This window comes from Cololabis saira, chromosome 11, assembly GCF_033807715.1.
Source record: "Cololabis saira isolate AMF1-May2022 chromosome 11, fColSai1.1, whole genome shotgun sequence".
Taxonomy (NCBI): Eukaryota; Metazoa; Chordata; class Actinopteri; order Beloniformes; family Belonidae; genus Cololabis; species Cololabis saira.
In genome coordinates, this window is record NC_084597.1 from 22,568,783 (window position 1) to 22,594,742 (window position 25,960).

A 25,960-nucleotide genomic window follows, 5' to 3' on the forward strand; every position below is an offset into this window, starting at 1 on the left:
TGTTAACACAGTAAATGTCCTGGAATAAACTGGTTTTCTGCATTCATTTTCTGTAAAATGTGATCTGATTTTCATCTAAGTCACAATAATGGTAAAACACAATGATCTTAAGAAGAAAACACCCTCAAAATAAAGGAAAGGGCCTATGCTTTTCTGGAGAGAGTGTTTGAAGCTCCACTTTCATCTGACTGCAGAGCAGGGCAGGTTGGTAGGACTGACCCAACCAACCTGGTATATCCATGAATGGACAAACAGGAGGAGACAGATGGAGCACATCCACTTAAAGTTAGATATTTTAACTTGGCTGACTTTACTTTTGCTAAGCTATGAGGTTATAAAATGTTACTTGATATCCAGTTCAATTTGATTCAGTTTTATTTATAAACTTTATATATAACTTTTATAAATTACAAGTTGTCTCCAGGATCTTTCCAGAAACCCAGAACATGAACCCGATCAACTATCACATAAATAACGGCAAGTAAAATCTCCCCTTTAAGAGGGGAAAACCTGGATCAGGACCTGGATCATAAGGGGGGACCCTCGTCCCAAAGACCAGCTGGGTAGAGCAGGAAAAGAAATATAGGAAATAAAAGATGAAGAACATAGAGAGGAGAGACAGATGTATTGTCAAAGGTACTAAAGATCAGATATATTACTATTAATGATCCGTTGACTGCAGAACTAAGAGTTCTATGTACATGTGACTGATACATGGTTAGTTGGTGGACTACAGAGACCACTATATGAGCAGGTGTAGACAGCAGACACTGACGTGGTCAGAGGTGGGGACTGCAGCGCTGTCACTGTCACTGTCACCATCTATTCTGACAGCATCCACTGAAATCAATGTTGGATCCAGACCCTGGTGGTCAGTAGAGGAACTGCAGGTCTGGATCCAGCTAACCAGATGTGGCTGCTCTGTGCTTTCTAAAGTAGTATACAGTGTTCTTTGCTGCCCAGTTCAGAACTGTAAAAATGAAAACTGACCTTTGAGTTTGCATTCTCTCCTCTGGATAACCCCCCCAGGCAACCCATCCATCATATAGCCCACAATGGAGGAATTTATTTTAGCACAAATCATTGTTTTTTCACATCCCTAGTTCTGATGAAGACCCATAGCAAGATAGCCAGTAAAAGAAAAACAGCTTAAATATTAGGTGCTAGTGTCAAATTAAAGGATTTTCTAGGTTCATCGTGGAGTTATTCTTTTGTCACAGGTCCATCATGTTAACTTTGGAGAATATTTTCTATTAATATGACAAAAACAAACCATGTAAAATGAAAAGTATTTAAATATAGATCCATGTGGGACTCCAGCTCTGACTCTGGTGCGTGAGGAAGTTTCAGTCTTCATTTGAAAAAGCTGAAATCTATCAGATACTTTATGACCTAGATCAGCCTAATGTGGTTCGTTTTAAGCTAATGACACATTCCAGTGATCAATAGATTCAAATGCATTAGTAACTGTGGATTTCAGACCAGAATGTTCCGCTGTGATGGTGCAGAGCTTGGCTTTGAAACTAATCCATGCGGTTAATGTCAATATATGCTCATTGAAATGACCTGGCTTGAATATTTGAAGTGAAGCGCCTCGAGATAAAGAGCTGAAAGAAACTAAATGGAGGTGCAAATGGACAAAAATGGCTAATTGTTTTTATAAGCCTGCATACAAAATATCCCATTGACTGCTCTCAGTTCAAAGATCATGCAGCTTCTTCAAACACCATCCCATCTGCCGCTTTGGTCTCCCACATTTCTAACAGGACATAAATATTCACAGCTCACCAACATTGTTCTTATTCAGACTAACTCGACAAGTTTACTCTAACGACAGAAAATAGCTCGTTGGCTGGACTATTTTCAGCCGTTATGTTAATCCACGGAGGTATTTGGGTCAGCTGGTGCACGTGGGACTGAAAGAAAACAAACTGCTGTGTTGGAGCTCAGAGTGATGGGAACGCCCACGGCAACCGGCTGCCTTTACCGTGTTTTCACTGAGACTGGAGCTGGACGAGGCACTGAAGCACAGTGGAACAAAAACATGTTGGGGATCATGGGAAATGTCGTTTTAATCTGAAAAAAAGCCCAAATCTGTTGTAACTCCAATTTAGGTCTAATTTGTTCAGTATTTTACAATTACATCCTTAAAAGGTCAACAGTTACAGGCATTAATGAGTGGTGTTTTAACACAAGGTGGAAAACATAATGCAAATAACTTAAATCTGTAAACACTTCAGACCTGCTCAGGTTTCTAAGAAGTTTTATTTGATATACCCTGATTTGAAATTGAATCATCTATTCAGTGGAGTACCTGGGTCATTAGGGGTTTCAGGTCTTTCAACTTCAGACCCTCTCTCCCAGGCCCACTCCTTGCCCCTCATCATCCATAACCATCTTGACGCCTTTTCTGCAGCTTCTGCAGGCTTATTCATGGCTTTCCTTTTACCGGCTCCTGTGATTCCCAGGGTGAATGGGGCTTTACAGAGTGATCTTCCTGTAAAGCCCGTGCACCCCACTTCCAGGGCCCTACATCGTACTGTGGCAATCCTCCATCAGCTCTGCATATTTTCCCCTCTTCCTTTCATCTTCTTCTCCAAGGCACTGTTATTTCCAGCAGACAAATACCAACCTGTTTTAATGCTTCAGAATAGAGGACAATGTCTGGTCGGAGACTTGTGTTTATGATTGATTCTGGGAACTTCAGCTGTCTCCCCAGATCCATCCTTGTCGGCCAGTAATGTGCAGTTCCTAGGAGGCCTGGCAGAGGTTTTGCCTGGGAATTGGGTCATTCTCCTGAGGTGCTTGCTCTGGTTGATAGCGGTGCATATGATCTTGGCAATCACCTTCAGTACTTGGTCATGATGCCAGCAGTAGCGACCTTCACCAAGTGCTATGGTGCAGCTCCCGAGAATACGTTCCAAGGTTCCTCTTCTTTGGCACAAGGTGCATGCTGGTGTCTCAGACCTACTTCCACAGAAGAGGCTGGAAGGGCTGGGAGATCTTCCTGTCGATGGCTTGTTCCCATCTAATCCATGCACCCTGCTGTTTTAACCCCACCACCTGGCTTGCAAGGGCCTCCTCGACCCCACAGGGCCCACCAGTTCTCTTTGGCGAAGCCTTGATCCTGCTTGGCCCAATGTCTCCTGTGCCCCCTCCAGTTTGCCCCAGTCCTCACCTCAATGCCAGCTTGGGAAACTCGGATCTTTGGATTCCTTATACTGAAGTATTTCCCTTGTGCAGGGAACCGTTAACTCTGCTAACTCTCCGTTAAGACTGCTCACAGGGGTAGCTGCTTACCCTCCTCTCCAGCCCTTCCATGGTGGATAGTAGGAATTCATATACCATCAATGGCACCAGCAAACCTGGGAGGGTTGAATTGGTATATTCACACTTTGAATTTTCTTGGTAGGCCTGATTTGTCCATATGCCAACCATCCCTCCAGCTCTTGGCTTGCCGCTTCGATAGAAGTTGCATCCTTTAGGGTACAGTCAGAGGCTATTAACTGGTTGCTCTGTGACAGTTGGAATTTGGGCTCCAGAAATAGTGAAGCAAAACCTGTCTACTGTCTTCCCTTCAGAATCAATGGCCGCAACGTTTTTTGCTTGAAGTGCATCTGAGGCCAGTTAACTAACCTTCCCAAGCCCTTGAAAATCCATCTGCTTCCTGACTGAGTATTACTTTGGCGTTATCCATGAAGGCTCTGATGGATGGTTGCCGAACTCCAGAGTTGCTTTTGGGGCCTCTGTATTCTCTCTCCACGGACTTGACCAGAATATTTAAGGCTAGAGCAAATATGATTGTTGAAATTGTACATCCACTGATAATTCTTTCCGCGAACCATTGCTGGTTTGATGTGACTGACAAATTCACAAATTACAAGTTCAATGCCTGGACCCAGACCTGCAGTTCCTCTACTGACCACTAGGGTCTTGATAAAATGTTCAACTTTACCTGTATGTATGTATGTATGTATGTATGTATGTATGTATGTATGTATGTATGTATGTATGTATGTATGTATGTATGTATGTATGTATGTATGTATGTATGTATGTATGTATGTATGTATGTATGTATGTATGTATGTATGTATGTATGTATGTATGTATGTATGTACGTGTATAATATAATAATAATATAAATGCCTTTTTGGCTTAATTTTTGTTAAATGATTAAAGGCATATATTGTGCCTAATATCAAGCAACGCTATGATCAGATGAATTTTATTTTGGCTTTACATAAAAAACTATGATCAGATGAATTTGATTTTGCCTTTACACAAAAAAACACAGGATTAAAAGAGCGGGTGTTAAGTTTTGCACATGACTCCAGGTCATATTTATGAATGAAGAAAATACTTAGAGGGTTCAGACTTCTAAGCACCACTGTATTTGCTGTTAAGCAGCAACACTGACTTTGTATTTGAGTATTAAGCAGTAAATATCTTGACAAAAACTTCAAAGCAGGAAACTAATTCTCACATGTGACCAGAGAATCAGGACTGTTTATTTGTTCACAGATGCCAACACCTTCAACTTTCTTGCATCCAAACAGTTTGAAAAAATTGTGTTCTGAATTTCTCATATGGAAATATTTACTCATTAAAAGCAATAAAACTACAGAAATATTGGAGGATATTGGTAAAATATTCTGAAATGAATTATGGCCATGGACTAGTAGTGACCTGTGCAGACGAAGAGAACAGGAACACACTTCAGCAGATCCCTGTGACCCTGAATAGGATGGGTGGATGGATGGGTGGATGGATGGATGGATGGATGGATGGATGATTGATGGAGCTGTGAGAGGGACATGTCTTGGTTTCAGGTTTTTAGGACTGAGAAGTTAGGAGAAAAATGAATTGACTCTGAAAGCAGCATTAACAGATTACAGAGAGGTCTTACTTTAAGCACCCACCACTCCACTGCCACATGCTTTATTGGTGAGTAGGAGGAGGAGGGGGCTTAGAGGAAGGGTGGGTGCATAGAAAGAGCTGTAACACCGAGTTGAGTTGTGTGTTAATATAATGGAAGACTAAACTAAAAGTTGGGAGCCATAATCATTCAGACATTTTGGTTGAAGCTGACTCCACCTAACTCCATTAAATCCAAAAATGGGTGAATGGGTGGAACAGACGAGCCCTTAGTCAGTTGGAAATCACCTATTGGCAGCAATCCAACTTCTGTGATGAAGCCGACAAGGAAGAAGAATAAAGTCTCCTCAAATGTAGCCGAACAATCAGCTTTGGGGCCCCTAGTGGCATAGCCTGCATATAGCAAGAAACAGCTATAGGAGCAACCATGGGGTTGGACAGCAGCAGTGCTGGTCTGCTGCCAGTCCTACACTTCTCATCAAGTGGCGACAGCTGTTTGAAACCATGTACTGTGATGCAGTTACTTAAAATACACCACCCTAATTATGCAGATATGTGTGACTTTGTAGAATTTGATCTGAAGAGGTACAGATAAAATTATCTGCATGGTTTTCATGGATGCAAAATCAGACGGACACTCGGAATTGAGTTGGTGCTCATCCACCCTGAAGTTGAGGTGGTTCAGGAGCCTGTTTAGGACTCTTCCACGAGAGGGTGTTTTGGGCATTTCCAATCGGGAGGAAGCCCTGAGTTAGACCTAGGACAAAATGGAGGGATTATATCTCTCAGTCAGCCTGGTAATGCTTAGATATTCCCTGAAAGAGATGGAGGAGGTGGTGAAGGTGAGGCAGTCTGGACCTTTCTTCTCAGGCTGTTACCCCCAACAACCTGAACCCGGATACAAGGATTTTTATGCATGGATTAAGTGTACTTGTGAGGGGCTTTTATAAATTCATATACCGTATTTTCTGGACTATAAGCCGCTAGTTTTTTCATACGTTTTCAACCATGCAGCTTATACAAAGGTGCGGCTCTAACCGCAATTAGAATCAAAACTAAGACAAAATAAATGCAAAGAAGAATACGCTACTTCTTCTTTAGCAGATAGAAGTAGGTAGAAGCAGATTTCAAACAGATAAATAAATACTGGTTATTTTCTCTTGGTTCTGTCCCGTTTTAATCAGCAAAGTTGCTGCCGTGTTAAAAGACACTGTTAGGAAAGGATCTATTTAGGTACAAACATGTACATCATTTACAGTTCAAAATCCTTCTGTACATGTAGTAAATATATAATCTACAACATAAATATCTGCAGCTTACATATCTTTTTTTTTTAAATAGAGCGGATGCGGCTTATATACAGGTGCGGCTAGTATATCTTTTTTTATTATTTTTTAAAAATACGGCGGATGCGGCTTATATACAGGTGCGGCTTATAGTCCAGAAAATATGGTATTTGGATTTACTAATGTGTTTTTATTTAACTCTAAGTTACATTTGATTTCACTTTTCTTGTCATATTTCAATCATGGAGATTTGGAGCACCTAACAAATTATGTCATCTTAAATTGAATTAGGTAAAGCTAGAGCCTACAGGAAAGAAAGAGGTTGTGTGTTTGTGTTCCATGTAGTTGGTCTAGTCCCAGCCTAGGAACCGCCACAAGACAACAGGTCCCACAATCTGGTCAGCAAGGAGAGATCAACAGTTCTCTAACATACTTGACACATTTTCTCTCTTCCTCTTCTGCCAGTTAAAGAATAAGTTCATGAAGAAGATTCCTCGAGATGCTGAAGCCTCCAATGTCTTGATTGGTGAGGTGGATTTTCTAGAAAAACCCTTTGTCTCGTTTGTACGTTTGGCTCAAGCCACGACCCTGGGAGGCCTCACTGAAGTTCCCGTACCAACTAGGTAGGCGTCCTTGCCATCTCCCTCTCATCTTCATCTCTGAATTCCCAGGTCTCCTGACAATATCTCCCTCATAGGTTTCTCTTCATCTTGCTGGGACCTCAAGGGAAAACCAAGTCCTACAATGAGATTGGCAGAGCCATAGCTACTCTCATGGTGGATGATGTAAGAGGTTAAGCATCTTGCCCATCCCCACGATACACATTAGAGTTCTTTTTTTTACTCTTTAATAAATCTTTTCCATCAGCTGTTTAGTGATGTTGCCTACAAAGCCAAGGAACGTGAAGACCTGATTGCAGGTGTTGATGAATTTCTGGACGAGGTGATCGTGCTTCCTCCAGGAGAGTGGGACCCTAAAATACGAATCGAACCTCCCAAGAAAGTCCCATCAGCAGAAATGAGGTAAGTGAAAGGAATTTTTGTTGGAATCTCTGCACTTTTCCTTAGAAATAAGAAAGACATGATTTTAACTTCTGCTGTACTTTTACATTTTTATTGGATTTTTCTTTTACAAATGTTGGATATATTGCAAACCATTGAATCCGGGCCTTGTCTGTGGATAAAGGTAGCTGCTGTCACCTCTTACCTAAGCGTCGTCTTCAGACCAACGCACAGTTAGTCTGTTACTAATAATAATACTAACTAACACTGTTAGTAACACTAACAAAGAATGTAGATTGTCAGTCACACTAACCAAGACTTTAGACTGTTAGTAACATTAACTGAGACTGTCAGTAACACTTAAGGCTGAAATATGGTTCTGCGTCACACCAACGCAGAGCACACGCCGCAGACGTGACGCCGTGCTGAACCCTTCTGACTTCTCCGTCTCTCCGTTTGGTCGCGGTGCAGTACCCCCCGCGGCCACTAGTTAGCACTCTTTTTCTGAATGGTTTATCCGACTTTTTCCGGTCACAGTAAATCAAAGAGATAAGGACAACTATTGTGCAAAAAACAAAAACAAAAAAAATAACATATAAACGAAAAAAAGAGCCCTGGAAGTTCACTACTGATTCAAACCGGAAACCGGAAATGCTTCGCTTCCAAGTGAACCAATCACAGCCCTCTCGGTCTGCGTGTGGTCTGCGTCTCCTCGACGCGTAGTTACAATTTTCGGGAGGTGCACGTCAGAGACGGCGCAGGTGACGGCGTGTCCTCTGCGTCGATCCAAACCACACGCCGTAGGCACGGCGCCATTTTGACGCAGAAGCATAATTCAGCCTTTACTAAGACTGTCAGTAACACCAGCTAAGACTGAGAGTAACGCTAATGACTAAGACTGCTGGTGACACTAACTAAGACTGTTCGTAGAACTAAGTGTGTAAGTAACACTAAAACTGTTACTAACAATAACTAATTAACATTAACCACCCCACAAATCACACATACAAGGCCTTACACATCAATATTTACAAACTAGGAACAATAAGTCAAAAAACGATTTACCCATCCAAAGTATAACACATACTACTATAACACAACTCATAAACTAACACAAGTCCAATTGGTACAGCCCAGCATGATATTCATCAGGGAATTTCCCCAGCTGGGCTCCTTGGCTGCAGTCATGTGTGCACCCATGAACCACCCCCTAGGAAGCAGATCTCAAACAGAAAGGAGTCAAATCATGTCCACATAAACCAAATAAACAATGTGCATTTAAAACGATTGATGATCTGACCTTTTAGCCTCTAGTGAGGGGAATACTTAGCCGTTCCCCCACACACCCTAACCCTAACCTGTCGGGAGTGGAGGTTGCGTGGTTCCAGTCCAGAATGGAGGTCAGTGGAGCTCCATTCTTTACACAGTCTGCAGTCAGGTGCTCCTGAAAGTGAGTGGCCCATAGTCTGAGTTTTGAGCAATTAGTTCTGTTCTTTAATCCATCCCCCTATGAGTTTTGCTGTGTGATGGGATACATCTTCCTGTGGAGCAGGCCACTGCCATCAAACAGTGCTACTGCTACTGGGTGGCCGCTTGCACAAAGTTGATGAGTTGCTTTTCCTGTTTCATAATACAGAAAGTCAGTGCTGAACCTGAATGAGCTGGGTCAGATGAACGGTTCGGCTGGCGGAGCAGCTGGCGGAGAAGATGAGGAGCTTCCTGCTCCACATGAGCTGGGAGAGGAGCTGAAGTTTACTGGGAGGTATGGAAAGGCTGGTAGAAGACCATTAGGTTTATATACATATTTATATATATGTACATGTGTATATATGTGTATATGCTGTACATTGTGTTTATTTCACTGCATAAGCACTTCTGGTTAGATGCTAACTGCATTTCGTTGCCCTGTACTTTTGACATGTGCAATGACAATAAAGTTGAATCTAATCTAATCTAATCTAAAACATAGCAGCAGCTATTGCAATTCAATTTAGCTGTAAAATGGTTATAAAAAATAAATGAAACCCCAAATTAGTCTATTCATTATGAATTAATATAAAGCCAAAAAATAATGAATGATAATTGCACAGCTAAAGAAACAAACAGATTGCATCAAAACTTTTCTTTGATATAATCCCCCATCCTGAGCAAACACTAGGCGACTGTGGGAAGCAAGCAGAAATTTATAGAAAAATGAAAATGTTAATGACAATACCAGACTGGAATCCGACATACAGCAGGAGTCACAACATTTTATTGGTTTTCCAGGTCCAGAGCATCAGACATTTGTTGCTTCTCTGTCCTTCAGTTTTTGCAGCAAGATGTTGAATATCTTCTATAAGTCTGTTGTGGAGAGTTCAATCACATCTGCAGTCATCTTTTGGGGAGCACCACCAGAACCAGAGACTTAAAGAAACTAAATAAACTTATAAAGACGGCTGGTTCTGTTCTGGGGAGTGTTCTGGACCCTCTGGAGATAATTGAAGAAGGATAGTTAATAAAATGAAGAAGATCACGTATAGCCCTGAACATCCTCTTCACAACACAATGATTCAGCAACAGAGAGTCTTCAGATCTGCTGCAACAGAGACTGTTTGAGGAGATCCTTAGACCTCTATTGGATATCCTTCGGACATCTACAGGAGATCCTTCAGACAGCTCCAGGAAACGTTCTTGGTGCTGCTGGGTCTGGGCTCAGGAAACCTGATGGTAAACTGTTCTTAGAGGATACGACATGCACCCTGGTGGTGGAGGCTAAATGATGTCACTAGAAGAACTGCAATTGTCTTCACTTCCTGGACTGAATCAGACCAGCAGACTGGATGAAGCACCTCAGGGAAAACGCTGGTGGAACTCTGGACAAAGACATCACAACTATACACCTAACTAAAGTCATGGTGCAAACATTAAAACAAATCAAATATTTAAGGCTTAGGCTATTTACACCCGGGTGCAAGTACTAATGCGTAGGCTATTTACAGCCTGCTACCAATATCAATGTAAAAACAAAAATCCATCACCTCAACAGTGATTGACAGGTATTCACACCACTTTTGATAAACTTCATATAATCTCTTCAAAATATCTTACAATGACATAAAAGCAAAAATTGCTCATACAAAAGTGTTAGAGCAGACGTTTGCCTGGCTCTATTGTTTGACATGGTTCCAATTTTAGAGTAGTGCACATCCGCATGGGCAAGTGAAAAAGCGCCTTCTGTTGCCGACACGTTGGTGCACATGCGCATGTGCAACGCATTTGTTTTCATATGTCAACAGGGTGTGAATAGCTCAGCTGATGGGGGCTTGCTATTTGTACCGTGGTGCAATAGTCACTCAGAATATTTTAAAGGTAACATAGAACAAAAGATGAAGAGCTGTAAAAAGTTCTGCTGTAACAGTTGTTGCAGGACTCCTATTTTCCAGGTTGTCGTATGACCAGTATCACCTCAGGCCCTGCAGGAAGTTAAAACATTAAACCCCACTCCAGTGGGCATAGGGCATCAGACTTCCTCCAGTCTGTAAAGAATAACAAATATTTGCTGTTGTTCGTGTCTTTATGTGACATTCTAAATACATTTCAAATGAATAAAGGATCTCTCCCATCATAGTCACACTCTTCCTGTCGAGGAGAATCAGAGAAGCTGTATTCCAGATCAAGACCAACTGTGTTGTTCTGTTTTAACAGGTTCTGTGGCGGTTTATGGCTCGACATCAAGAGGAAGATCCCATTTTTCTGCAGTGATATCTACGATGGTTTCCATATCCAGTCCATCTCTGCAGTACTCTTCATCTACCTGGGTTGCATCACCAATGCCATCACCTTTGGAGGGCTGCTCGGAGATGCTACCGATAGCTACCAGGTTCTCATTAGGGCTCCTGAATCATAAACCAGACCTGAAACTGCCAGCGAGGCTTCACTGATCTAAATTTAACATTTTCTCAGAGGTCTGTCCGTGCTCTTCTCTCTGTCTCTCAGGGGGTGATGGAGAGTTTCCTTGGCACTGCTTTAGCAGGAACAGTCTTCTGTGTGTTTGGAGGACAACCGCTGATCATCCTCAGTTCAACTGGACCAATTCTCATTTTTGAGAAACTCCTTTTTGAGTTCAGCAAGTAAGGCACTTAAGTCACTAAATTGTGGTGTACAGTGTGCAGAAAAAAATGGCTAAGATTATTTTATATGCTGATGATGTTGTCCTATCAGCTTTAAATGTACAAGTTACGCAAAAAAGGTTTCCTCTACAAATTAGTTGGTCTGGTTTGTCCCATTCATGACTCGGTGACTGGGATTTTAAGGCTTATGTACAGTGTTTTGAGGAGATTATCCAGTATTATGGAGGCTGTGTGATAGATTCCGGTGATGGGAGACCTCAAACCTTTCAAAATGTTTTGTGGTGATGCATTCACCTCTTACAGAGGACTAGAAAAAATCAGGATAGATTTCTCAATATGATGTTAAAATTCTGGTTCAGTTAGTAAAATAAGCCACAAAAGTTTCAAAGTTTCAAAGGCAAGCTGACTTTATAAACTTACAAATTTGTGAGAAAATCCTTTGGAGTCTTACAGATGGGGCATATTTATTTAGGTTTCTACAAATGAAAACAGTTATTTTAGTTTCTCGACTGAAACTGTTTATTGACGCTTGCCTTGTAACTTCAGGGCACCCTAGTGGTTGCAGGGGCTTCATACATCTATATAGTCTGGATGAAGTAAACACTAACTCTGAGTGAAGCTGAGACTGATCAGACTACAGGACTTTAATCATGCACCAGTCTCAGGTGATATGAGCAGGGAGTCATGCCACTGGCAGATGAAGCAGTGGGATGGTCTCTAACATCTGAGTCATCCAGGACAGTAAGGTCGGGTAGAGGGATGGCTACATGGATGGATGGATGGATGGATGGATGGATGGATGGATGGATGGATGGATGGATGGATGGATGGATGGATGGACGGACGGATGGACGGATGAATGGACAGACGGACAGGGAGATGGATGGAAAGATGGACGGACATACGGATAGATGGACAGATGGATGGTTTAATGGACAGATTGATGGAAGGATGGATGGATGGATAGATGGACTAGATTGGATTTAACTGAAATGTATTGGAGGCGTGGAAGAAGAAAAACAAATCTGCGCAGCATGACTTTAAACAAATAAAAAAAAGGGCTATAGTTTTGTTTTGTCGGTTTAAAATCTGTGATCATTATCCAGTAACTTGAACTGGGATAGACAAATGGATAAATATTGCTGACTCTTAGTCACGGACTCAGTTGTTTGAAGAGGAATTCAGTTGAATATTTCCTTATTTATCCCCAAAGCCCATTGATAATGTTGCAGTGTTAATTAAAATTAAAGCTGCAAGCAGCGATGAACGGGCCCTCGCACCCTTGTGCATGTTCAGGCGTGCTGCAGTGGAAGCGCTTGTATGACTTTCATGTAGATTCTTCAGGCCTGGACATTTAGTGGATGACACCACCCACGACTCTGTACTGTATATCAAACCATGCAAAAGTTAAGGCAGAAAGTAGGAACTATCAGATATCGACGAATCAGGTGAAGGGGCAGGGCTAATTTGCACCAATTATGTTCAAGGACTCAAAACCATGTCCGATGACACCACCCACGAGTCTTTATGTCATACCATTAAAAAGCTTTGGCAGAAAATAGGATTTATCAAATATCGACCAATCAGAAGAATGGGCGGGGATAATCCAGGCCAATTAAGGTCAAGTACTCAAAACCGAGTCAGATGACCCCACCCACATGTCTTTATCACAACCCGTTCAAAAGTTATGGCAGAGTTTAGGGACTATCAGATATCGACCAATCAGAAGAAGAGGCGGGGCTAATTTGCACCAATTATGGTCAAGGACTCAAAACCGAGTCCGATGACAACACTCACGACTCTCTATATCAAACCATTCAAAAGTTATGGCAGAAAGTAGGAACTATCAAATATGGACCAATCAGATAAAGGGGGAGGCGCGCTTTTTGGCATCTATCGTCGCCACGGTAACGCTTTTGACTAAGGAAAAGGAATGCCCATCGTCGCAGGATCGAGACGCACATTTTGATGTATAACACACCTGGCTGCGCATTATGGTTCGGGCCGCATTAACGGCCGAAGAAATGGCATAAATTGCGCCAAAATTACACAATTAATTCAAAATGGCCGACTTCCTGTTTGGTTTCGGCCATGGCGCCAAGAGACTTTTCTTTAAGTTGTGACATGATACAGGTGTGTACCGATTTTCATGCATGTACGTCAAACCGTATTGTGGGGCTTGAGGCACAAAGTTTTCTAGGGGCGCTGTTGAGCCGTTAGACCACGGCCATTAATGCAAACCATTAAATATCACATTTTTTGCCAGGCCTGGCTTGTGTGCAGAATTTGGTTACTTTTGGGGCACGTTTAGGGGGGCAAAAAGGCCCTCATTTCATCAGAAAAATAAAAATAACGAGAACGAGAAAAAAAAAACGAGAATTCCTACGAATACAATAGGGCCTTCGCACTGTAGTGCTCGGGCCCTAATAAATATTAAGTGACAACCGGTCGGATATTAGGCACGGTTTAAACCAGAGTTAAAATGCTTTGGAGTGTTGTGTTTGTCGCCTGGCAACAACTGCAGTGATGATGTCCATGCACCATCAGGAGGTAACTCAGGTGAAACCTCAGATCTAGCAGTTGAAGGTCTGGGGTGCATGACCAAGACGACTTCGTCTTTTCTTTGACAAACACTCCTGAGCCACTTCTAGAGAGAGACGCAGAGAAACGTTAATGTTGTAAAATTATTTAACATCAATCACATAGGGGAGGGGCTTTGTCCCAGCACATCTTTATGTTGATGTATATGCTCATTATCGTCCTACTGCCATCACAGGAACAACAACATCGACTACATGGAGCTGCGTCTGTGGATCGGCCTTCACTCGTGTCTGCAGTGTTTCCTGCTGGTTTTCTCAGATGCCAGCTACATCATCAAATACATGACCCGCTTCACCGAGGAGGGCTTCTCCAGCCTCATCTCCTTCATATTCATCTCTGATGCCATCAAGAAGATGGTGGGTAACTGAAATGTCTGGACCATGTGAGATATGAGTGAACACCTGTCCACGAGTTAAAGTCTTTGTCTTCCACAGGTAGGGTCATTTAAGTATTATCCAATCAACCGTGGATTCAAGCCTGATTACGTAACGTCCTACAAGTGTGAATGCTTCGCTCCAGACCAGGGTGAGTCTTCAAGCTTCCTCTACATGGTCCTTCTGAGAAATGCTGTTTTCTGCGGAGCCTTAGAGAAGATCTTCAGATGAACCTGATAGAGCTCCGCTGTCCCTCAGCCTTGTACGCTGCCTATTACATGTCCTGCACCAGTCTCGGTGGTGCCATGTTCCTGGCAGCTCCTACTTTTGGACGTAGCATTTTTTTAAAGAAGCCGTTCTTAGAGTTCCTAAGGTTTTGGCAGCATCAGATGATAATTTCCAGCTTCTCACGACACGTGCACATACACGAGTGGTTTTTATTACTGACTAAAACCTTTTACTACTTAAATTTCACATTTATCCATAACAATTATGGGTTGTAATGCAACAAAATATAGACTATGCCAAGAAAAGTTAACACTTTAGCAAAGTAGCGTCTTGGAATATTAACTCCACACAGATGTACTGAACCTCTGCGGTCACTATGGGTGCCCGGCTACTAGGTCACGCTGAACAGACATATCTGAGGCCCGACTCTTTTTTCTTTTTTTTTTCTGAGGCCCGACTCTTAACCCGGCAGTTCCTGTCAGTCTGTGGTTGTTGTGACCCACAGATTCTCTGTCACTTGGGCAGATTTGATCATCATCACAAGCAAAAGCTTTGTTTTGGCTCTGTGATGACTTTTGTACTTTTCTTCTTCTTTGCTTCATCTTTGGATGCCGTCTGAAAAGTGAGTATCTCCATGGAGTCCTGGTGAAAGGAAGCGCGTGTCACTCATATCAAACTGATGTCGTGTTTGTGTTTGTGGTCTGCAGCGTCTGCTCTGGGTTTGAATGTTTCAGCTCCGCTCGCGGACAATAACGCAACTCTGCTGGTAAGTGACCGACGACAGGACACTGAGACACGAAGACGAGTACCACTGCTTCTGTACCTCAGATAGTTTGGTTGTACTGAACGTCTAATGTTGTGAAATCAATGAGCAAAGTTTGAAGAACTAGCAGCAGAAGTTCCTCTCTGGACCTCTGGATGCTCTATAACAGGGGTCTCAGACTCCAGTCCTCGAGGGCCGCAGTCCAGCATGTTTTAGATGTCTCCTTACATCAATACATACAACAAAAGTACAGAATTCAATGACTTTCAAATATTAACCTCATATTTTATTTACAATAGAATGTAGAAAACTTAGCAAATCAGCTCCGGTTTGTTTCTTACAATTCTGGGTTCCCAAACTGAGATGAACCCAATGAAGGTTTAGAACCAGCACTGGAGGTCTTCATGTTGGATAGAACTCTAAAGGCTGAATTATGCTTATGCGTCAAAATGGTGCCGTGCCTACGGCGTGTGGTTTGGGTCGACGCAGAAGACACGCCGTCACCTGCGGCGTCACTGACGTGCACCTCCCGAAAATTGTAACTACGCGTCGAGGAGACACAGACCACACGCAGACCGAGAGGGCTGTGATTGGTTCGCTTGGGAGCAACCAATTGTGTTTTTGATTGTTATTTTATTCTGCATGTAAAGCACCATGTGTTGCAATTATATTGTATGATTTGGTGCTAAATAATAATAATAATAAATAAAGTTTGAGTTTGAGTTTGAACAACGCATTTCCGGTTTCCGGTTTGAAGCAGTCGTGAACTTTCAGGGCTCTTTTCTTCATTTATGTGTGATTTTTTTTATTTTGTTTTTTTTGCACAATAGTTGTCCTTATTTCTTTGATTCACTGTGACTGGAAAGAGTCGGATAAACCATTCAGAAAAAGATCGCTAAATAGCGGTCGCGGCGGGTAGTGCACCGCGACCAAATGGAGAGACGGAGAAGTCCGAAGGGTTCATGACGGCGTCACGGCTGCGGCGTGTGCTCTGCGTTGGTGTGACGCAGAAGCATAATTCAGCCTTTAGTCACGGTGGCAGGTTCAAGATGGAAAAAAAAACGAACTTCAGGTTTCCACAGAACAAAAATCCACTTAAATCAGGCAGAACATCAGCACAGCCGTAACTTTAACTCAAACACACTTCCATGAGTCTTTGTACTTAGATAGTCACCAGAGGGCACTCCCACCCCGGTTGCATTGCCTGGGGCTGGAGAAATTGTGCTGGAAAGAAACACCTATAAGGACATCCCCGCAGTCTTCTTCTTAATAAGGCTCATCCTCCATTTTTCTCTGTTCTATTGTGAATAAAATCCAGATTTCTAAGATCTGCAAATCTGGCTTCATCATCTGGTTCCTGTTTCTCTGAGATCAGACCTGCATGTTGCTGAATGTCAGGTTGCAGACTCTTGCAGACTTTGCTGGATGTCACAACAGTTTTATGCTCTAAAAGCAGAGTTTTCTCCTCGTCAGTCGGAGAACGCTCCACTTCCAACATTTGCTTCTATACTGTTCTTTCTGCTGTTATCGCTGCTCTTCTCTCTCTTTGTTTCGTCTCTATTGTCCCTTCTCCCTCACCTTCTTGGCCCCACGCCTTCAACTCTCCATCCTTATCCTCCTCGTCCACCTCTGTCCCCCTCATCATTCTCCTCTCACCTCCCATTTGCTCCTCTTTCCTCCTCATCCTCTTCTGTCCGCCTCATTGTCCTCCACTCACCTCCTATTTGCTCCTCTTTCCTCCTCATCCCCCTCCTTCTCCTCAACCCCACCCCCTCCCCGTCCTCCTACTTTCTCATCCTTGTCCTCCTCATCCTCCCTCCCCCTTCCTCCTCCACAGTTTAACTTGACAGATCTGGACTGGAGTCAGTTGAGTAAGAAGGAGTGTGTGAAATACGGCGGTATGTTGGTGGGGAACTCCTGTAAGTATGTTCCTGACCTGGCCCTCATGTCCTTCATCCTCTTCTTCGGCACCTACTCCACAACTGTGTCTCTGAAGAAGTTCAAGTCCAGCCGCTACTTCCCAACGAAGGTAAAGCGGCCTCATCAACAGTTGCTGGTAATACATGTGTGGCCCTCATGGACATCCTCAGATGCTGCTGACTGCATGTGAAATGCTCCATGTCTGTAATTTGGAGGCATGTTACGTCATTATTCAAATTTACAGTCCTGCAGAAGTTAGTAGCTCTTCTTAACTCTTTACAGGGCAAGTAAACATATTTGGTAACGCCCGGAGACGTACGCACTACGACTATTACAAAAAGAAAAAACAGTATTAAAGTTTATTGGGTTTTCTCTTGACCTTTAGAGTGTCAAGTATTTCCTGCCGGCCCTATACATGGTTAATCCTGTTTCTTGTGTTAGAGCATCAGCTGGTCTTAGTACCAAACAAACACACATGCTCATGTCATCTTTGTCACTCTTCCATTATCTAGTGAAGGAATCCTTCAGCCCCTTACAGTCGTATTTGCCTGATACTAAGACCCAGGACTTGTTTTTGGATATGACCAACTTTCCCCTTCGCTCCTCGTCCACCCCGACTCCTCATCTGCACCAGTCAGCCCTCTCCCATATTCCTCTCTCCTCTTTTGTCCTTCTACATCATCCAGCTTCGTTCCTTGATTGCTGACTTTTCCATCATCATCTCCATCCTGCTCTTCTGTGGGCTGGACCGTCTGCTGGAGCTGGAAACACCCAAACTGCACGTGCCCACAGAGATCAAGGTCACTGGCCACCTCACCTTCCTCAGACCTGTACCTGTGTCTCCCTGCTGGATGCTTTTCCTTACTTAATCATTTTGTTAATTTAATTGATGGAAGTGATTTCTTGTATGAAGTTATCATCTCTTTCTTTTCTTCTCTGCCTTCATTTCCTCATGTCTCCACCTTTTTCTTTCTTTCTGAAACATTGTCATTTTACACACCTGTGTTTTTGTGTGTGTGTGTGTGTGTGTCTGTGTGTCTGTGTGTGTTGGTGGATCCGTAGATGAGGAAGCTAATCAGTGATTTTGCCATCTTCATGTCAATCATGTCCTTTGTGGGTCTGGATATGTTGATGGGGTTAGACACACCCAAACTAATCGTTCCAACAGAGTTTAAGGTACTCCCTTTGTCACTCTTCTATATGTCAGATTATCTGTTTGTGTTTATAATGTTTGTAATAGCAAGATAAAGCATGTGACTTACTATAAAATGTGTTCTGATCTACATGTAAGCGCAATAATGTTCAGTGTTCTTTAGGTGAAAACACACATTTCTTGTTGAACATTCTCAGAGCTGGAGGAAAAGGGAAGTGAACCCATAGATGAATTACTTGAGCTAAAGCTAATTAGAGTCACTAATCTGCTCAGGAGACATATGATCAGGACCAGCTGATCTGCAGAAAGTTGGACAGAGCTACAAGGTTAGACGTCCATCTGTACAGTTCAGCCATTTACAAGTGGATAGAAGTTTAGTTTCGTAGCTTCCTGGGAAAGGACGTCCTGCCAAGACGACTCCAAAAACACAACACAGACTCCTCAAAGAGGTCATCAACAACCCATGAGTAACAGCTACAAGCTTGAAGATATCACCGGAAAAATATCTGTTCATGAATCTACTAAATGGGCTCAAAGGTCACCAGCTGGCTTCAGCTTTGTGGTCCCTCCTCGCTGACCCCACCCTAATGTTGTTTAACTCAGGTAGCTAAGCTGATCAGTTATCGAAGGCTAATGATAATTCTATTAAAGAATTATTAATAATTAATAGGGGTGTAACAATATATCGTGCCACGAAATTTCGCGATACAAAAACGTCACGAAACGTGTCGTGGAGGTGACAAAGTGTATCGCGATATTGGGTTATTAATATTAATCTATTGTGTTGACTAGTAACGCGCATCTGACCGCGACCGCGGCCGCGACCCGCGGACAGAAATCTTACTCTGCTCATAAGAAACTAGTCCCGTTTTGAGGTCTGAACCTTTACTTATGTAAGTCTGGTGTAGAGGTAAGCCTTACCTTATTAATTTAAACCTTTTTCGGGTCGTGAGTGGGAAAGACACGGGAGAACTTCTGCGTGAGTTCCAGTCTACTTCAATGTCCGCTCAACAGCGTAGGATTTTAGATCATCAACACAGCACCTAGTGCTGTATCACTCCGCCCAATCTAAAACAACTACAGATTAACTGACTAGTGTAATTATAGTCCCTGATTATTTTTAACAAAAATAAATCTCCTCTTACACTTATAAGGTTAGCATGAATCAATCTTTTTTATGATGTCAAATTGTATGTATTTATTTACTTTTATTTATTTATTTAATTTTAGTTGTTAAATTTCTGGAAAAGAAAAAAGTCAAATCATACATGAGAAACTATTCAGTTTGTGGCAAAATATTTTTATTGTATGAAACTGAAGATGCTTAATGCAAACCTGACATTTACTTTTAGTTCAGTTTGTGGAAAATGGTTGGCCTGGCTTTCTCTTTAAAACTTAAACAGTTATAAAGAATTACAAACTGTAACAATAGGGCAAATGCACAGTATTGTTTTGTATTTTGTGTCTTTCAAATAAAAGACAATTTATTCCAGTCATATGTTCCTCATTCAAGGTTGTTAAAAAAATACTGCTATAATATCGTATCGTATCGTTATCGTGACCTCAATATCGTGTATCGTACCGTATCGTGAGATAAGTGTATCGTTACACCCCTAATAATTAATAACGTCGACTATTTATCAAATTGAATTGTCAAAATGATAATAATTCTCGTAGGGGCACCACCCCGGGGCCTTAATCCAGGGAAAAATGATAACTAAACAGCAGAAAATCAGTCTCATATGATTAGGATTATCCTGCAGAACAGTAAATCTTACTATCACTTACAGAATAACAATTGAAGGAGTGAGATCCGAACACTGGCTCTGCTCAAACAATCAGTTTGTGACCAAATCTTGCATGAAATAAAAACAACCACTTATTAAAAATCAATCAGAATTTATTTACATACGGGTATCAAAGAAGATGTAAATAAATACCAGAATAAATCCTGATGGCACACTACGTTATTATAAAACCATTAATTAACTAGAAAAACAACAATCAATAAAAATGAAATGAAAGTTAAATGCATGGAATGAAAAAAAGAAATCAAAGCAATAACAAAGATGATAAAGAACGTCTACGGTTTAAAACATGGTGGCTGCACAAAGATGGCGGGACTGTAACCACGCCACGTGCAATTAGACCGGATGGCGATCCCGTTGTTTAAACCGTGATCAACTGGCGAAACGGCGCTTTAAAGCATGAATGACTAGCAGAAAGTGGTGACTAAAAATTAATGACAACAGTCATGATAATGATGCTGATGTAATCTCGGCTCTGAACACAGATTTAGCTCTGAAACACTCCCAGTTAAACTAATACACCCAGGTCTCAAAACCTCACGCCTCCTCGGGTCTCCGAGTGCTGATCAGGGGTTCCTGACGGGTCTTTTGGTCGGAGTCCCCAACCCAAGAGGTCTCCCGCCTCTACTGCTCTTCCCCCTGACTCTGGAATCAAAAGAGGACGGTGGTGCAGCGTGCAGCAGCCGGCGCCCCCCCCCCCGGTCGGAGGCTCTCACGTCGTCTCGGGTGCGCGCGGGGCCGGTCCACTTCTTCAGAGCGCGGGTGCCCGTCGGGCTGATGAACGCGTGGCCCCGGACGGGGCGGCGGGATGCGTCGCGGTCTGCGCTGGGCAGGCTGGCCACAGGTCCTTCCAGGAGAAACTCGAGAGCAGAGAGAGAAGTTAGAAAGAGGAACGGGTCTCACCCTGGACTAGGGCCCGAGCTTCGAAGCGGCTTTCCCCCCCCTTTCCATCTCCCAGGGACCGGGGACACGTGAAGTGGGAGTCGGAGCCCCGGATGAAAAGTTGAGACCGAGAGTCAATGGGAGCCGGAGCTCCGCAGGCCCGGTCCGTTGCGGGCCTTCCGCCTCCCCCCAGCCGGGGGGGAGAAGGGAGATGGGATCTTTGGCCCGCAGCCAAGGATCCAGCTGCTCAGGACGGAAGGTTGATCGGAAGAGAGAGAAAAAGGGAGCAGCTGCAGAGTTTTGATCCTACGAGCGCTGCGGTGACGTCATCGATGCCTCGCTCGGGATTGGGTGCGTGTCGCTCTCAGGCGCCGTCCCATCCCGCAAGGCATGCTGGGATTGTAGTTCATGGCACAGCGGCCATTCTAGGAGGCACATTAAAGCGGGTTTCAGGCAAAGGGGGGGTTGCTGGTATTTATAGCTTTTGGGTCTGTTCAAAGAGGCAGTACCCCCCTCTGAGGCCTGGTTTCCTGGGTTTTCGCTGCCCTGCTTTGATCTGGGCCATGCAGCGGGGGTCATGAACGGACTATCTCGAGCCAGGCCGAGATAACCAGAAGTTAGCAGCAGGGGGTCATAAACTCTGACTTCAGGAAGAAGGGCCAAAGTCTGGCTTTACTGGTCTTCATAATCACAAAATGTTCATACATTTATAAGTCCAGAGTTCACATGGGCATATGGGCGACGCCCAACACTAATGACAACGGAAAGTTGTGCACATGTGGAAGCAGCAGATCAAGCCGTTGATGGTCGTTTTCAAACGTTTTTGGTCATTCTTGACCATTTTTGATCGTTTTGACTTTCAAGTATTTCTAAACCTCCATTTCAGTGCTTTCACTCAAATAAGTGATCTACATCCGTACATACTAGCAGCTAGCCAACATGCAAGCTTCACAATCGCATAAATCACACACATTTGCGTCCTTTCATCATGCAAACGTTTGTTGCATGTAAATTTTTCCCTGTTCTCCTGTGTGTTTGTGTGATGCAGCCAACACGTCCTGACCGTGGTTGGATCGTGATGCCATTCGGTAAGAACCCCTGGTGGTGGTATGTGGCGAGCTTCGTCCCCGCTCTCCTGGTGACCATCCTCATCTTCATGGACCAGCAGATCAGCGCCGTCATTGTCAACCGCAAGGAAAACAAGCTAAAGGTCTGCATGCAGAGGAGTTGACTTCTGTCAGAGCTGCTTTTGGTCTGCAGTTGAAGGTTTATATTTGACGGCCCGTTGGGGCTCAGTTTTGGGGACTCCTCCATCTTTCATTAGTCCAACCCAGCCCCAAATGCTGGTCCCTAGCCTGGACAAAAAGGGAGGATCACCCACCATAAAACTTCCTCTATGGCGACCTCTAAATGGGGAAAAACCTGAAAGTTGATTTTTTGTTAGTTTGTGTCACACATGAGTACCAAGATCCTCTTCATCCAAATAATGTCTAGTTGGTGTGGAAATCGTGTCTTCCTGTCGTACCTGCAGAAAGGGTGTGGCTACCACTTGGACCTGTTCTGGGTGGGAGTTCTGATGGCCGTGTGCTCCTTCATGGGCCTTCCATGGTACGTGGCCGCCACCGTCATCTCCATCGCACACATCGACTCTCTGAAGATGGAGAGCGAATCCAGCGCCCCCGGCGAGCAGCCGCAGTTCCTGGGAGTCAGGTGAGACAGCACCGGCGCCGTAAGACAAACCTTAAACATCACGTCAACTTGCCTTCTTTCATCTGCACACAGATGAGATATTTAGAGCTGGTTAAATCATTTCAGACAAGAAAATTACATCATCTGGAGAATAATGTGTGATTTTCAGAGAGCAGCGGCTGACGGGAATCCTGGTGTTTGTGCTGACTGGACTCTCTGTATTCCTCGCTCCTGTACTTCAGGTCAGCTGCTAGACTTCCCAGAAACATACTTCTTCTCTTGTTCTCTGACTCTCATCCACGAATGACCCTCTATTGCTCTGTTTATACCAGTACATCCCCATGCCAGTCCTCTATGGAGTCTTCCTCTACATGGGAGTGGCATCGCTAAGTGGCATCCAGGTACGCTAAGGAATTACATAAATAACTTTACACTTCACTCTTTATGTAGGTTCTGAGCAAAAATGCTTCCTTAGATACGTCCTTGTCAAAATCCCCACGTCTCAGCAGCTGCTCCACACAGGAGCACTAGAACCTCCTGAAGACGTCACTGACACAAACAAACCCAGAACTGTTCAGGAACAGGAAGTCATACATTTAGTGAAATTTTTATCAGATGAAAGCAGTTTTACGGTTTGGTTCCTGAAGAACCTCAATGACACAGATGTGACTAAATGTGCCACAATGTCTGTTTAAACATTCGTATTCAAAAACCTCAAAACACAGAAAGGAGAAAACAAGCGACTCTTGCTCTGCAGACTTTTCTTTTCCATCAGATATTTCCATCTTGGAAAATACCCACTTATGTTTACCTGACTTACTTCTTCTGCATCAATCACTTAATCGCCAGTCCTTCCTGCCCGCATGCACCAACAGTAATACCTTTAATTCTCCTCCTTAAACCCCTATGAACCAACAGAGGCCCTACTGCAACTGTATAATGACCACCGTCTCTCCATCCTTGACCAAAGTGCTCCACTCACAATCAGGAAACGAAAATATTGAGAATCTACAGTGAAGGCTACTTTTTTCAGACAGAAACCGCATAGACGTGGTTTTTACCTGGACATGTTTCGGCTGCATAAGTGTGATCCGATGTGGTGCTGTTCCGAGAAGGAGGGACTGACTCTGCCGGTTGCAGCAGGTAGCCGAAACATATCCAGCTAAAAACCAAAGCTATACCTTTTTTGTCTGAAAAAAAAAAGAAACTTTAACTGTAAAATCCAATAACACATCTTTGATCAATGACCACATTGGAGCCCTTCAAAGATTCCAGTAACAATCATAATCCAAGAATACGGCTTAATGGCAATAATACTGCTACAAGTGGTTACGCACCCTCCTGTCGAGAATATGATACTGAGCTGCCTGAAAGATTCCTGAGTAATTTTAGAAATAAAGTAGAAAATCTTAGAACTCAAATCCTGTCTGATTCTTTTAGATTTTCATTCCTCATGTTAATACTGCCACCTTTACACAATTTCAATAAATCTCCCTCTCAGAATGAGAGCGTACAGTATCACCAATGACATCCTCTTCCTGTACTCATACCGTTGCTGCTGAAACAAGAATCCCCCACCGCCGGCCCTATTACCTGAACGGTTTTTACCTAGCCTCTGGCCTCTGGATCTTGTCTAGACAGCTTTGCTTAAGAAACCCAGTTTGGACCCCCTATCTGTGATAAACTAAACGTATATCTAAATTCTCCTTTTACTTCCTTGGTTGCTCAGTTCAGTTGAGGCGTACCACAAGGCTCAGTACTTGGTCCCCTTCTGTTCTCTATTTCTATTCTATCTCCGATGATCCCAGCAGCCTTACAACCCTTCCTGGCTTGTCTCTCTGACATTAAGTCTCGATGTGCCAAGATTTTCTGAATTTCAATAGCAAAAGCATCAGAGGTCACTCATTTAGGTCCCACAACACTGTTTGTTCTGTTCTTTCTAGTCTTGGTGATCTCTCAGATACCAAACAAACTGCTACAGATCTAGGAGTAATATTTAACTCTCATCTTAGTTTTGATGTTCAGGTCAAACATGGAGTTCAGTATTGTTGTTTCCAGCTCAACGCTTTACTTACCAGCCTCTTCTCAGGCTTCTGCTCTCAAATCATAGATAGATAGCTGTTGGTTCAGTTGCTTTGTTTAAACATGTAACTTTGTGTCTTGTATCTGTTCAAGTTCTGGGAGCGTATCAAGCTGTACCTGATGCCTCCCAAACACCAGCCAGACTTCTCTTTCCTTCGTCACGTCCCCCTGAGACGAGTCCATCTCTTCACCCTGGTACAGATCATCTGTCTGGCGGTGCTCTGGATCCTTAAATCCACCTTCCTGGCTATCATCTTCCCAGTGATGGTGAGTGACTGACAGCATCCTTCTGTTTCAGTTATCTGTTGTCTCCTGACGGTCCACCTGAATCTGGTTCCAGGTAGACTCCATTCAGTAAACAGCTGTAGGATCCATGTAGTTACCACTGCATCATTCACTCTTTGGGGACCAGTGGTGGACAGTAACAGAGTAAATTTACTTTGAGTACTGTACTTAAGTACATATCCAGAGGATTTGTACTTTACTTGAGTATTAGATTTCTTTGGTACTTATTACTCTTACTTGAATACATTTCCAAAACAAATATTTTTACTTTTACTCGAGTACATTTCTAGGAAGGCTGAAAAGTACTCGTTACTTTCAGGTCTGCTCTTTTTTCTTCTTCCCTAAAATCCTATTGGACACAAGCTGTTTTTGTCAAAGGAGGAGACAAGACAGACATTGGGAGACGGATATTGGGAGACAGTTTGTTATGCTCTATATTGCTATATTGTACTGCTACATGTCCTTCCTGTAAAGTTAAGTGACTTCAACATTGAGTTATTGAAAGCAGAGATGTAGTTTTTTGTAAAGCAGTGGTCTTTGAGGGGGATCCAGACTTAGTTGGATGGTGCAGGTTCATTTGGTTTCAGTTCATGATTGTTAATAAACTCTGCATCATCTACTGTCCTCTTATGATCCCATTCATTTGATTTGTTTTTGGTGTTTCTGCAGGTTTTATATAACATTGTGGTTCTAAAAGCAGCACATCAGTGCAGCTGGTTTCAAAGAGTTAATTCTCAGAAACAAGAGTTAAAAGATCCTTAAATTAATTTACAAAAAATATAGTAATTTACTGATGTGGAAAATAAGAAATTTACTCTTACTCTTACTTTTACTTAAAGTAAATTTAAAAGCATTTACTTTTGGATACTTAAGTACCTTTAAAAGCAAGTACTTTTCT

At 43.0% G+C, this 25,960-nt stretch overlaps 1 protein-coding gene across 7 annotated transcripts in view; it reads left to right on the top strand.

The window, feature by feature from the left end:
* The window catches only part of slc4a5b (solute carrier family 4 member 5b), a 62,436-nt gene that overhangs the window by 27,178 nt on the left and 9,298 nt on the right, over positions 1-25,960 (top strand). For 5 of the 7 annotated variants that reach the window (XR_009783490.1, XM_061734033.1, XM_061734037.1 and 2 more), the window contains 16 exons: positions 6,630-6,787; positions 6,862-6,949; positions 7,032-7,186; positions 8,802-8,927; positions 10,853-11,027; positions 11,144-11,277; positions 14,054-14,234; positions 14,313-14,403; positions 15,188-15,246; positions 17,081-17,272; positions 18,226-18,339; positions 22,055-22,216; positions 22,538-22,716; positions 22,865-22,937; positions 23,028-23,096; positions 24,871-25,044. Coding sequence is in view for 6 of the 7 variants with exons in the window: in XM_061734033.1 (XP_061590017.1) it covers positions 6,630-6,787; positions 6,862-6,949; positions 7,032-7,186; positions 8,802-8,927; positions 10,853-11,027; positions 11,144-11,277; positions 14,054-14,234; positions 14,313-14,403; positions 15,188-15,246; positions 17,081-17,272; positions 18,226-18,339; positions 22,055-22,216; positions 22,538-22,716; positions 22,865-22,937; positions 23,028-23,096; positions 24,871-25,044 (2,130 nt within the window). In the remaining variant the exon portion in view is untranslated. Of the gene's footprint in view, positions 1-6,629; positions 6,788-6,861; positions 6,950-7,031; positions 7,187-8,801; positions 8,928-10,852; positions 11,028-11,143; positions 11,278-14,053; positions 14,235-14,312; positions 14,404-15,187; positions 15,247-17,080; positions 17,273-17,849; positions 17,964-18,225; positions 18,340-22,054; positions 22,217-22,537; positions 22,717-22,864; positions 22,938-23,027; positions 23,097-24,870; positions 25,045-25,960 lie in introns of all 7 variants that reach the window. The other 2 variants (XM_061734034.1, XM_061734035.1) reach the window with 2 other exon arrangements.